The sequence below is a fragment of the Coturnix japonica genome, chromosome 8 (genome assembly GCF_001577835.2).
Source record: "Coturnix japonica isolate 7356 chromosome 8, Coturnix japonica 2.1, whole genome shotgun sequence".
Lineage (NCBI taxonomy): Eukaryota > Metazoa > Chordata > Aves > Galliformes > Phasianidae > Coturnix > Coturnix japonica.
In genome coordinates, this window is record NC_029523.1 from 26,119,316 (window position 1) to 26,133,135 (window position 13,820).

The 13,820-nt window shown below is 45.3% G+C and overlaps 1 protein-coding gene across 2 annotated transcripts; it reads right to left on the minus strand.

Moving 5' to 3' along the window:
* Positions 1-1,054: 1,054 nt before the first annotated feature.
* On the minus strand, positions 1,055-12,578 carry LRRC40 (leucine rich repeat containing 40). Of its 2 annotated transcripts, XM_015870876.2 has the most exons (15): positions 12,412-12,578; positions 11,530-11,711; positions 10,919-10,992; positions 9,940-10,069; positions 9,437-9,560; positions 8,997-9,139; positions 8,382-8,554; positions 8,008-8,098; positions 7,521-7,566; positions 6,359-6,467; positions 5,407-5,514; positions 3,717-3,827; positions 2,772-2,849; positions 1,971-2,156; positions 1,055-1,760 (listed from the first exon to the last, which is right to left on the minus strand). In XM_015870876.2, exons 1-15 carry the CDS (start codon positions 12,554-12,556, stop codon positions 1,655-1,657), a joined length of 1,806 nt encoding a protein of 601 aa, XP_015726362.1. In that variant the 5' UTR covers positions 12,557-12,578; the 3' UTR covers positions 1,055-1,654. The 2 variants fall into 2 exon arrangements, with proteins under 2 accessions (XP_015726362.1, XP_015726364.1); XM_015870878.1 differs by lacking the exon at positions 12,412-12,578 and having other exon boundaries at positions 11,508-11,620.
* Positions 12,579-13,820: the final 1,242 nt, after the last annotated feature.

Below are 13,820 nucleotides of genomic sequence, written 5' to 3' on the forward strand. Positions count from 1 at the left end.
CTGCTGCTGGGACACCACGTATGGTCATGGAGCGGCCGCATGCAGACAAAGAAGAGCCCAGCACGTGCTACAGCGACTTCCACTACTGCCTCGCACAGAAGGAACCAAACCGAGGGTCAGCAGCAGCAGTTCAGCCATTCACGTAAGCACAGAACAGCTCTCGATTAGTTCAACTCAAGAACAGCTCTGGCTCTTAATCACCATTCTTTTTTCTGCACAAAACTGCAGGAACGCCGCTGCCCTGCTCCCTTCCACTCAGGCACCCCGTCACTCTCTCACCCTACGTACCAACTCTGGGTCCCCCAGGACGTGTGGGCCAGGCCTGCTTCTTTTCTACCATGTCTCAGCCCCTGCTGCTGTGTGAGGTGCACCAGACGTCATCACTCTTGCTGAAAGGCGCTCGCTAAGCTTGAAGACCCTGAGGATAAGGAAGAGCAGTTTGATGTTAATTCTGGTCACATCCAAGACCCGAGGTGTTCAACTCTAAGCCATATTACATCTTTACAGCAAGAACAAGTGGAGGAAATGAAAATGCTTTCAGCCTATCCATTTTACTTGATAAAAAACACACAGCACACCCATTTGGCGTCAGCTTGCTTTCAGACGTGGAATGGAAGAATGAGGTACGGTTCTGTTCCCAGATGCAAAGATGCCTTTTACTTTAAAGCTTTTTCTTCTGTTAAATTTCATTTCAGATTGAGAAGTGAAGGGTCTGCAATTAGTTCTCGTTCAGAGGCCCAACCTGCAGCGCCTGTACCCACACAACAGAAGCACTCAGTGCAGTTTAAAAAGCCAACAAACAGAAAACCTTAGCAGTGGAAATCCACGTGGAATCTGCTTCCATTCCATGTCCATAGGCCTGCGAGAAGCAACAAATGATAGTCACAGACTAACACCAAGTAACTCCTCCTTTATGTTGTCCTCCATGCTGCGTTGCTCTTATTAATTGAGATCATTTTCATGATGGTGAAGTGCATTTAAATAAAAAAGCTGAATGTCTGTATGTTACTGGCTAAAAACTTCAATCACAGCATAAAGACTTAGAAACGAAACGTATATCCAACAGCAAACGTTTATTGTTTCAGTGCAGCTACCAACATCAGCCATGTTTTGCTCACATTCACATGGGACATGCACACAGTCTGCAGGACATTTCACACCGTATTCATCACGTTTAAAGGTTCAGGCATTTTCCATGTACAGACCAGCAACCAATGGACTGAGGCAGCGGTGAAGAGAGACCAAACACCCTACAGGAGATTATAAAACAGGTATACAAGAATCAGAAAGCTTATTTCCCCCTTTTGCTCAATTACTTTGGTGTTTACAATCCTTAAAAAAAAAACAACAAAATGGCTTAATTGTAGAAAAACATTGTCTCTATTACTAAATGCAGCTTCCAGCTGCATCCTTCCTTACAAAAAGTGTAAACATAGGTTGTGGTATTTTGAAATGCACTCCTGAGACATGCAGCCTTGAGTGGAAAATATTTTGTCGGTGAACAATTTCTTAACATGCAAACTAAGAACAGTGTTATGAATGCTTTATGGCCCAGGGCAGACCAACAGCTCACAAACAACCAGGAAGGGATGTGATTGCATCAGACAGGATGATACTCTGCTTTCCATTCAGAACTGCACAGGGAAACAGCCCATCAAGTGGGGATCCGGCTTCTGAGGTACTCCAGCACTGCAGCTGTTCCTTTTGCCAGAATGGCTGCTCGGGGAGTACGGAATGGATTTCCTTCTAAAAGGAGCGTCCTGGAAAGACAGAGATGTGCAGTTATTCGTACTCAGGCTTTTCCTTCTTGCAGCACATTCACACACTGTATATGGGGATAAGAATCATTTGAAATCCTTAAGCCCTCTTTTGTTCTTCCAGAATGATTTTAACTTCTGCTACCTTAATTCATACTGACATACCAGGCAGAATATGCTTTTAGAAAACAAGTCCCCACTTACAATACACACCTCAGAGACTCACAGTTCCCGAGTTCAGGTGGCACCTGGAGAAGGTCATTGTTCTGAAGGTCCAACGTCCCGAGCTGCTCCATCTTCTTCAGCTGCAGAGGGTCTACAGACCCCACCTGGTTGTTACTGAGCAGGATGGTCTCCAGTGTGAGGATGTGGTAAAGGACACTGGGAAATACTTTAAATCTTCAGAAGGAAGGGATGAAAGTCAGAAATAGGGTGATCAATAAAACGAACAATGTTTTAAACAGTATTTCAGCACTGTTAACTGAAAGTAAAAATCTACATGTGCTGCTGTTTAAACTGATTTAAAAAAGCCAAAAAACTGGATGGAATTTGCACCATAGACAGCTCAGCACCCATAGCAGAACTACAGGCCAAGACCACCCATTTTATGACCGTGAGTGGCAGTGCTTGTCACACAGAAAGTGATTGCAGTGCAAAGAAGAGAGCAGTGTGAGCAATTGCAGGACTGCTCAGGGACACCACTGCCCTGCTGTTTTTCTTATCACTGGACCTGATGTATTATGGGTGCTACAGGGTGGTCCCGCTGGCATCCACTTCTGTTATATTGCCCACAGGTCTGTTTAATCCCTTTTTTAACCAGCTTCTGCTGTCTCTCTCCAAAACCTGTGATAGAAAATTCCAAGCATATGCCACCACTGTGTAAAGATGCACATTCCCTTCAACTGTTCTAAGCTCACAGTTAGCTGAAGCTCTTTCTCATTCTTACCTCACATTAAAATCACACTGAATTCTTTTTATTGTTATTAAAAAAAAACAACTGAAATAGTTGCTCACCTATTGAAAGATAGATTTATTACTTGTAGTCTTGTCAGTGCCTCCATTTCCTCAGGTAAAGACGTCAAAACATTATTTCTGTGTATCAAATTAAGATAAAGAATAATGAACAACTTCTAAGAAGTTTTAGGTAAGAATTCAGATGAAGAACACCCATGTTTATCGGAGCTAACGAGTTCTTTAAGATCACTAAAAATGGATCAAGATGGCAAACCAAGTTCATATTCCCAAGTTTAGCAGTAAGGAAACAGAAATCCTGTTCTCTAAGGACTCCCAAACATTTCTGAGCACCTAACAATTCCAGAAACACGCCTGGCAGTTCAGCAAGTTGGGTCTCAGAGGGAAGTTTATGAAACAGTCCCATATTGGTGCCAAGGTCAATTGCTGAGATAACCCTACACCTCTTGAAAATTCACGGCACCTGATATCCATTGGCTCCAACAAACTCATCCTGTTGTGGAAAGGAAGCCATTCAGAAGCTCCATACAAAGAAGATGGGTTTGTACAGACAAACAAGGCATCCTTTGAGTGTGACATGAAGATTCATTACAGGAAAATTATTCATTGAAAGATGCTCCAGTTCCAGGTAAAACACCAGAGTTGATACCTTCACTGTAATACTTCCCACATCTATTCCCAGAATTGTTTTCTGTTTTGTTTCTAAATATCACTCTTAACCTCCCTGAGAAGCTTTCAATGCCTGACACAAGACCTTTCACCACAGCAAGTCTTAGAGCTTGCCCACTGTTTTCTGTGTTTCTCTTTAACTGATGCTTAAATCTGGGCCACTTTCTATTTCAGATCTGCTGGTCATTCAACTGGCAGGGAGCCCTTTTGGGAAATGAAACATTATTTCACTACTGCTATTCCACTGCAACAGATGGCTGGTTTAAAGAGGCATGAAAACAAGTCACTGGGAAAGGAAGTCCAACACTCATCACAAACCTGATATCCAAATGTGTCAATTTATGAAGCGTGCACAGCTCCAAGGAAACAGAGGAGATTTTATTGAAGCCAAAGTTGACATCACAGACTGAGTCTTTCAGCTCCACGATCCTGAAACCCAACATGAATATACTTTTACTATGGAAGCTCATGTTTGCATTCCAAGTTACTGAAAAAACTGTTATTCTAGAATTCTACAGATCATGGAACTTCCTCTGGCTCTTGACATTTCAGAAGCCATTTGGAGAGTGGAAATTTTACCTGTGAAAACAGCCTGTCCTGGATTCTTACACTTGATGTAAAAACAAAGCTCAGAATCACTTTACTAACGCTTGTAGAAGGGTCAGTTTCCTCTCACAGATCAGGACACTAAGTTTTGCTATGAAGGCTTGTTTTTTTGAAAGGAGTTAAGAAAGATTTCAGAAATTATGGCACAAATGACCATCACTGGCATCTCCTGTGAATGTCTCAACAAAATGTTATCCATCTTCTTCATGCAGTCATACAGAAAGAGACTATTTCTTTTGTACCATCTTTCTGTTCCACACTTCTGCTGTTACAAATTGCAGGAAATACAGCCTCAGCCCCACTGCATCCTGTGAAAGGAATGTTATATCAAGATGCTTTGATGTAAAGTATTTAAGAGCTCAAAAATTTAGTTGCTGAATCTCTGTAACAGAACCTCTGTTGTAACACTAGAAGCAAAAGGCAATTAAACAAACTAAATATCTATCTCTCCCATCTGGACTGTCGCTGCATTCCTTGGCACCTAGCAGAGAACACACACCTACACCTTCCTCCCTGCTGTGCAGAGGAGCCTCTAACAGCAAACAAGCATGGGAGGCTCAACATTCCTTCACCAAACTGTACCAACAAGAGATTTTTCTTCTATAATAGACAACACCTCATTAATTTCTATGTGCTAAAGGTTAATTGTTCAGTGCATTTGTGTCCAAGAATTAAAGTCACCCACACAAATGCAGTGGTATTTTTAAAAACAAGTTGTTCTTAGGGTTACAGAATGCAGTGAGGCTCCTTCCTGCACAACACCAGTATTTGTTACCACTGCTGTCAGCAGGAGGCTCTTCCTTGAGATGAAGCAACAAGTGCAAAAGCATCCAATGCTATGGGATGGGACCAATACCTATCAAGCAAAATGGCATGGAAATTGTTCAGGCTTCCTTAAAAAAGAGAAAAGCTGTCTGAAGAAAGTGAATCCTAAAAGGACCTCTTCTCTAGCACAAAGCTATCATTTCACAGCTTACACATGCATTATCTTCACATGAGAGGACCACTTTGTAGAGAAAACAATACTAGACTGTAGTTAAGTACACCACTTGATTATGATGAGAAGTCACACTGGAGTCTGCCCTTACTCATTTAGATAATGCTTAATAGTGCAGTACAAAGGACAACGTACAATGAAAGCACTGTTGAATACAGCCAAGCTTCATTTTACTGAGATCTTCATGCAGATGAATGGACCCTCCTGCATGCCACTCACACTAGAAATGCCAGTGTATTATTCAGCATCCCTGTTATATTCTCTGTGTGTGTTTGTACACATACAGAGGAAAAAGTGTAAACATCCTCGATTAGGAAAAAAAAACAAACCAAAGCCAACACAAGATGCTGAGGAACAAAATGGGAAAAAAAAGCAGCATGTAAAGAACGATCTCTACAGAAGTACCTTGGGGGAATGGCAGCCAGCTGGTTTTTGCTGAAGTTGACACTGGTGACAGGATTGCTTCCAACCGCGTTGAACACGTCATCAGGGATCACAGCCACCTGCTTCTCACTGAGCAATAAAGGCAGGTAGCTAAGTAACAAGTTCATCATCTCTCATTTACTAACAAGACACACTGAGAAAATGATGAGCAGCAGAACGGATACATGGGTATCTACAAACTGAAGTCCTCAAAGGACTGTTAATGAGAAAGCCAACCGATCACTGCACCACACTACGTCATCTGGGCAATAATGTCATTTCACCCCGACAACCTGACCTGTTAGCTGGCTTAAGAACATTCATTAAGAGCTGAATTAGGTCACTACCTCTGCACACATGCCCTATATTAGGCCAGAAACTGCAGCAGATAGGTATTAAACAGGTTTCCCCCACAGATGAGAAAATATTCCCCCGCAGTGATGTGCAGCTCATGTAAGCACTGAATTTGGACCTCCTGAACATTTACAGTGACTAAAGCCATCCCAACCCTTTCACTACAGTCACGTCCTTTCAGCATTCCAGCTCTTTGCAGAACTGTGCATTTTATCTGGCAGTTCTCAGCAAGTATGGATTTTATGGTTTTCTCACCCCTTCCTAACCTAACAAGTTAAATCATTAGTTAATTTAAGAACAAACTGATAATATGTGACATGTTCTGAGACTGACTGTTACTAACTAAGGAAGTGTAAAAAAAAGCATCTGAAAAGATGAAGTATTTCAGTGAATTAAAAAGAATGGAACTATGAAACATGGCATTTTAAATCCTACTCCTGAACACCCAAATTGTAAGTGCAAAATGCATCAGTACAGCAGAATCTGTAGACGGGCTGGTATCTATCATTAAGTTAATCTTAAAAGTTACAGGAAAGCTTTCTTCCAGCTCTAGAAACAGGTAATATTTCAAACCACATACCTATATTCCAGTAATTTCAGTGTAGTTATGGCATGCACATTAATCCTGGACTCACTGGGGAGAGTCATGGCTGTCACAGGAGGCTCTTCGTTTGGGCTGGTTATGTCATCTGGAAGGAACACAGAACAGTCACATAACCTTGTTCTGTACATCCAGGCTGTGGCATTATCCCCTCGGAACTCACAGGCACTTCAGAATGGTGAAGCTTCGCTAGAAGCCCAAATGTATGATAAATCTAATTGCCACTAAATGAAGGATGCTACAAGAAATTCATGAATTAAAGCCTACCAACTTGCACCTATGCCCAACTAGTAATTCCTTCATGAAGACCAACAAGGTTAGAGGCCCTTGCTCAATCTAAGCCTCTGCATGCATGGGTCTGCTGCTGCTCCTGGTTTAGCTCCTCTTAAATGCTCAGAAATGTACGATAAAACCACATACACTAAAATCCATGCTAGACCTTAGCTTGTTTTGTCATCCTCAAGTATAAAAACTATCACAGGTTAGCAGAAGAGCATTTAAGTACGTACTCAAGCATCCAGTTCACTTTTGCAAAGTCATTAATACATCCGATTTGTGTGGAATTGGACACTTTGAAGCAATTTTACATGCTGCAGTAACCCAATTAATGCTGCCATCCTCTGGCAGATGGCAAGAAAGCCCAATCATAAGTCACACACATCATTCCCAATACAATTTTCCTACGTGTATCACCAAGACCCCCCCCAAATTAAAAGGGAACTGCGGGACCGTACTGCCCACACTATCACATGAACAAATACCACATGATACCTTTGCAAAGTCTCAGCTACACTTCTAAATTGTGGCAAATCCAACAGACAGCAAGCTGCAAATGAAGAATCTATTATGGAAATTCCCATGATGTCCAAGGGAAAAAAAAACAAACAAAAAACAACTTGAATTCTTCATCCAAAACACACACAGGGACCTGGGAAAAATACTTAATGTCGCTTTTCTAAGTGATGACTCTCCGTAAAGAATGTTATGTTATCCAACAGAGTAAGAAAAGGAACAGCACAGAAATACAGAGCAAACTGTTGAGTACAGAAACCTGTCATTGCAGGGTAACTGGAAGAAACTGGCAACATTTTAATTTCTTAGAAAGATTCTCTTGCAGATGTGACTCAGTAAAGCAACATACCTTGGATTCTGCTCCTCAGGTATTTCAGAAGTTCCTGGGTGCCTTTCTTTAGAAAAAAAGAAAGGAAGGAAGAAGGAACAAAATGTCAACAAGCATTTACCAGCCAGTATTTACACAGCTGTTCTGACAATGAAGACCAACAATTTCAGTCCCATAAACGGAGCTCATAGCACAGCTGGTTATAAAAGCTACCCAATTGCTCCTGTAGAAAAACCCTGTTTGCAACAGCTTCATGTCCTTGTTTCTTTAGAACTTTGTGTGTTTATTCCAGCTGAAAATTCCCAGCCCCATGTTACTACTGCAGGCTCCATATTCTTAGTTTTTCATCTGAAGTTCCTTGGCCAGCTCCAAGAGCAAGGAAGAACCATTCAAATGAACCCAGCCTTCTCTAAAAATCTACAGCATAATGATGCTTGAAGAAGAAATTCACTGTTTGAACGGTGACTGCAACATCACCAGCTTTCCTGTACTATCTAAACGAGCTTACTTGCAGAAGGTCTCTCCGAATGGTTCTCAAAGGATTTCCCTCCAATGCCAGGAATTTCAACTGAGAAAGGTTCCCCAGTGTGTAAGGCAATCTGCAAACAGAAACAACCCATTTCAGATCAGAGCTGCTTCAGTACAAATCCCAAGCACTGGCAATTGTTTGACAGAAGGCCTGGTATTCTGACGCTCGGATTCTAACAAAAAGATACGGAACATCTCACATTTAAGAAAGGCAACATTTCCAAACCAATGAAATGGAGCCTTCATTTTACAGCCCAGGCCTTTTTCAATAACTGAAATACATCACCTATACATGGTGTATCCACAGATGCCACGAGGAAGGCCTCATCACAGACACATGCATTTCTTTATTACCTACTGATATCATTGTTGGCCAGGTCAAGTCGCTCCAGCTTCTGGAGTAGAGTGATTTCGTCAGGAACTGATTTTATCTTGTTGTCTCGAAGTTCCAACACAGAAAGAGAATTCAGGTGCTTAAGATTTTCTGCATTTAGTATTTCAATCTGATTTTCACCAGCATGTAATTCCTATGGAGACAAAGATCGCTCACAGTCCCAAATGGTTCTTTAAACCAAGAAGAGACATTTGCTGCTAGATGTGCTATATAAATACACAACCTCACATACCAGCAGGAACTGTGACAGAAAATGCTGGAATAAGTGCAGAGTTTGGAGTTATGCTGAACTATGGCATCTACATTCTGAGATGGATTTGGGTTTCAGTTATATAGCCAGTGACACAAACATCCAATTGGCCTGAACACATAGCTATTACATGAGTAACACATTTGGACAGTAAGACTAAATGCAAACGGGTACGTATTAAATAGAGTTCTACACACAGATTTATTAACTTCTGACTGCAGCAATTCACGATCACTTGTATGTGAGCAATGCATACAATATACAATCACTACTCCAGAAGCTCACTGCAAACACATTAACAGCACTGCAACAACTCAAACCTCACCTTCAGTAATTTGCACGAAGGAAGTTCTGGCAAGGAACGCAGTTTATTCTTTCTCAGATACAGCTGCTCCAAAGATGCCATAGTTGCCAGCTCAGAAGGTACAGTTTCCAGGTAGTTTTTCGTACAATCCAGTTGTCTTAAGTCTACAGAATAATAAAAGAAAATAGAAATAATTTTCTGCAGAAGTATTGGTATCTAATGCTTACACTTTTCTAGTAGTTCCCTGTAGTTTGTCAAGCAATACCAACTACAGAAGGACGTCAGTTTGATACATGGGAGCTTTTTTGTTTTGTTTTAAATAATTCTAAGCCAGTCCTCTTGAGAAGACTTTAAACTCCTCAGAACCTACTTTCATAACCTGGAATATTATGTAATGTATTTCTGAACATAACTACAGAACCGGCTGTCTGACATTTAACAACCCGAGGAAACTCACTCACTTTTCATTGTGCTGATATCTGCAGGCAGGTTTTTGAGTTGATTACAAGCCAAATTGAGTCGCACCAAGTTAATGAGCAAAGCAAAACTTGTTGGAATGTCTGTAAGATGATTGTTGGACAGATCCTGAAGAGCAAAGAGAAAGAGGTTATAAATAGAGGCGTTTAAATTATCCCCTGGGTACTGCTGGTACAAAGTTAATTACTGGCAGAATATTGCAACTAGACTGCTGACACCTCCAGGATTTCCCTGGTAGAAATGTGAATGGAAGAGATAAGTCTCCCATGACAGACAGGTCACAGGGGACCTGACTGTTCCTAAAATATTTGGAAAATCCAAATCAAAACTTGGTTGCAAGCACATACACAAAGACATAACAGCTGATAAGCACCATGAATTATTGAATATTTGTAAGGTTTTAAGAGTTCTCTTTCAATTAGCAGTAAAACACAGCTAGGTGGGTGTTTCTGAACAAACCAGTGTTTGTCAATAAGTTGTAATTTACCAGTTCTTCTAAACCGACGAGCTGTCCAAACCCATCTGGCAGGTGGCTCAGCTCGTTGTGCTGTAGAAGAAGGCTCTTCAAATGCGACAACTGCAGCAGTTCTTCCGGGACACTCTTCAGCTGGTTGTGGCTTGCATTCAAATGTGGAAAGCAAAGAGAATTAACAATTGTTTAAGAGATCTGAGAATAAACATAGAAACTTCTGCTACACGTGATGCTGCCCCAACTGGGGTTACTACATGCACAACCATCTGAGATGCAGACTTTCAGACCCCAGAGCAAGTAAGAAGCACACCCAATATTTGATGCATCCCATAACTCTGTACCTGGCACAGACTAACTGTCTGTTGCATCTGCAAAACATTTCCACATCACAGCGTGCATGTAGGCGTGCTGCACAGGACGCCATCACCCTTAAGGAAATCTCCCTCTTACAACTATTGCAGCCCTCTACAATGGAGTAGCTGCCTAAGAGAAGATCAATTTCCTTGTTAAAGAATACTCTTCATCCACATCTGAATCTACAATATTCCAGCTGCACCTGATGTTTGTTCATGGCAGGGCTCACAGACAAAAACACGCCCTCTCCTCATGTACAAACATCTGCAAACAGAACAACATGAAAGTTACAGCCCATATGATATCTATGGCTATTTCCAATCTATATAGTCAGGAAAAAGCATTTTTATTCCTTTCAAAGAAAGCTCCCATACTGAAGCAAATGACTGTCAATGCTGCTTTTGTGTGACTATTCCAAGTATCAGTACCCAGCTTCCAAATAAGACTGTGGGTTTTGAGTATTAGTCAAAATTACCTTGACAAACCTCAGATCATTAGTTTCAATCCAAAACATATAATTCTCAATACCCGTTTTCTGTTTAAAAAATAAATTAATTGACTTTTCTGAAAATTAAATCTGTTTTACTACAATCCCTCGTGTGCATCTTGAAAAGCAGTGCTCTACGTTTGTAACAAGTACCTGACATCAAGTTTCTGCAGGTTTTCCAGCTGTCCCAAGGCAGAAGGCAGAGCTGTCAGCTGATTATCATGGACCTGGAAGGTAAAAGTTTGGCAGCACTTACTGAGTCACACCTTGCAGGTTTTCTCCCACCCGCTCTGCAACAAAGCTGAACTCGTGCACAAAGTTATTCTGTGCATCAACACCTGTGTACACTCCTCTGTGCCATTCAGTCCACTCTCTACACCTGTGCACATTCCTTCCTCTGTACAGTTACCAACAGCAGCACTTCAACTGCCAGTCTCGTAAGGTTCTACTTAATGGAGAGTAAGCCCTGAGAGGTCACGTTATTTGGTATGAGGTGTGCAGAAGCACATCACAGGTGTCTGCACGCAGCAGCAGCTCTTCCAGCGCTCACAATTGGGCTCCTCAGACCTTCCTGCACAACATTACCCACTGCCTGTGTGCAAACCACTGTATCAGCAGGGAGATAGGGAGCAGCCCTGGGAATACACCAGCACTGCTTCTACACATCCACTGCTGCACGAAATGGAAAACAAGGATGTAAAGCCATGCTGTCCCACACTGCACAGTGATGCTGTGATCTTACTGTAACTGATGCTGGTACATACATCCAGCACGGTGAGTGCGGGCAGCAGCTGGATGTCTTCAGACAGGGACCGCAGCTGGTTGGAGGCCAGGATGAGCTTGGTCAGGTCGGTCTGCTCCCACCAGCGCTCAGCAGCACCGAAGGACACGTTGTGCTGGGCTTCCTGCGGGGTGTCCACGTTGATCCTCCACACGTGCTGTGGCACTGCAATGACAGCAGCAGAGCACAGCGCTCAGCACAGCGCACAGCGCTCAGCACAGCGCTCAGCACAGCGCTCAGCACGGCGCTCAGCACGGCGCTCAGCACAGCGCTCAGCACAGCGCTCAGCACAGCGCTCAGCACAGCAGCTCAGCACAGCGCTCAGCACAGCGCTCAGCACAGCGCCCAGCACGGCGCCCAGCACGGCGCTCAGCACGGCGCTCAGCACAGCGCCCAGCACAGCGCTCAGCACAGAGCTCAGCACAGCGCTCAGCACAGCGCTCAGCACAGCGCTCAGCACAGCGCTCAGCACAGCGCTCAGCACAGAGCTCAGCACAGCGCTCAGCACAGAGCTCAGCACAGCGCTCAGCACAGCGCTCAGCACAGCGCCAGCACAGCGCTCAGCACAGCGCCCAGCACAGCGCTCAGCCACAAGCGCTCAGCAACAGGGCTCAGCACAGCGCTCAGCACAGCGCTCAGCCACAGCGCTCAGCACACTAGCAGCCCCAGCACAGCGCTCAGCACAGCGCTCAGCACAGCGCCCAGCACAGCGCTCAGCACAGCGCTCAGCACAGCGCTCAGCACAGCGCTCAGCACAGCGCTCAGCACAGCGCATCACACCCTGCTCGCACCGGCGGCTCCTCAGGGCTCTGCCCCGGCCCGTCCCGCATCCCGCCGGCTCCACACGCCGTGTCCCCGCGCTCACCGTCTCCGAGGCCGCGTCCCGCCAGGTTGAGCTGCCCGCTCTTCCTGGCCGCCCGGATCAGCCCGTAGGGCACCGCGCTGCTCTGCTCCTCCGCCCGCCTGAATCCAGCTCGCGGATCTCCCTCCCTCGCCCTCCGCGCCGCCATCCCGCACCGCCCCGCACGGCACAGCGGGCGGAGCTGCGCACAGCGGGACGGGGCGTGTTGGCTCCGTGTGCACGGACCGCCCCGTGTCGCCATTTGCCGTCCGGAGCCGCCACCCCGAAATGGTGTCAGTGGTGTCAGTGGTGTCAATGGTGTCAGTGGTGTCAGTGGTGTCACGGCGGAGGATGGCGAGAGTGGAGTTTGTGGCGGAGACTGGGATGCAGAACGGGAGGATGGGACACATCACCTCTCTGCAGCCCCTTGAAAGGAGTGGATCTGGAAATATCATGGAATCATTGAATGGCGTGACTTGGGAGGGACCGTGAGGATCATCGAGGTCCAGCACAGCCCGCTGCAGGCAGCAGTGCCGACCTCCACGTGTAACAGCAGCACAGGCTGCCCAGGGCCCCGTCCAACCTGCTCTGTACACCTCCAGGATGGACGGGGCATCCACAGCCCCTCGGATCTGTTCCAGCACCTCAACACTCACAGTACAGAACTACCCCTGACATCCAGCCTACACCTTCCTGCACTGAACTTAAGGAAAACATTTTAAACATACGTGTTAAGGATTCCAACTCAAAAGGCGCTTGTACTTCAACTCCTCATTTGTTTTTCCTCTTCCCTTTAGCACAGAGCTGGAAACATTGCTGTGTGCCCAGCCCTGGCAGCAGGAATGGACGGCACCGGCACTGCCAGCACACACGGGGACAGACAGAGCTGGGAACATCCCATAGACACACAGTGCTGGGAACATCCCATAGACACACAGCGCTGGGAACATCCCATAGACACACAGCGCTGGGCTTCTCCTCTGCGTGTTCCCTAAGCACACAGTGCCCAGGTCCCGCTGTTTGGCTGCTGTCAGCCGTCCCGTCGGACCATCTGCAGTCCCGCTGTGCTGTCCCTCATCTCCCGGTCGGTCCCTATGGATCCCTATGGATCCCTATGGATCCCTATGGATCCCTATGGATCCCATATATCCCTATGGATCCCATATATCCCTATGGATCCCATATATCCCTATGGATCCCATATATCCCTATGGATCCCTATGGTTCCCATTGGTTCCCATTGGTTCCCGTTCCCACCCATCGCCCCATTCCGCCCCTCAGGCCCAATCCCGCTCTGCGCGTGCGCGATGTGTCCCGCGCGCCCCTGGGCGCCCAACGCGCGTGCACGGAGGCGGAGCGGCGCCGTCCGCTGGCTGCGCATGCGCTGTCACTGCGCAGTGCCGGGCGGGGCAGGGGACACGCGCATGCGCAGT

Excerpts from the sequence above, each read along its gene's own strand:
- LRRC40 (XM_015870876.2), bottom strand. The coding sequence starts at position 12,556 with ATGGCGGCGCGGAGGGCGAGGGAGGGAGATCCGCGAGCTGGATTCAGG. Across the intron at positions 10,070-10,918 it reads CTGCAGAAACTTGATGTCAG|CCACAACCAGCTGAAGAGTG; the intron begins GTACTTGTTACA and ends TTTGAATGCAAG. Across the intron at positions 9,140-9,436 it reads AGATATCAGCACAATGAAAA|ACTTAAGACAACTGGATTGT; the intron begins GTGAGTGAGTTT and ends ATTATTCTGTAG.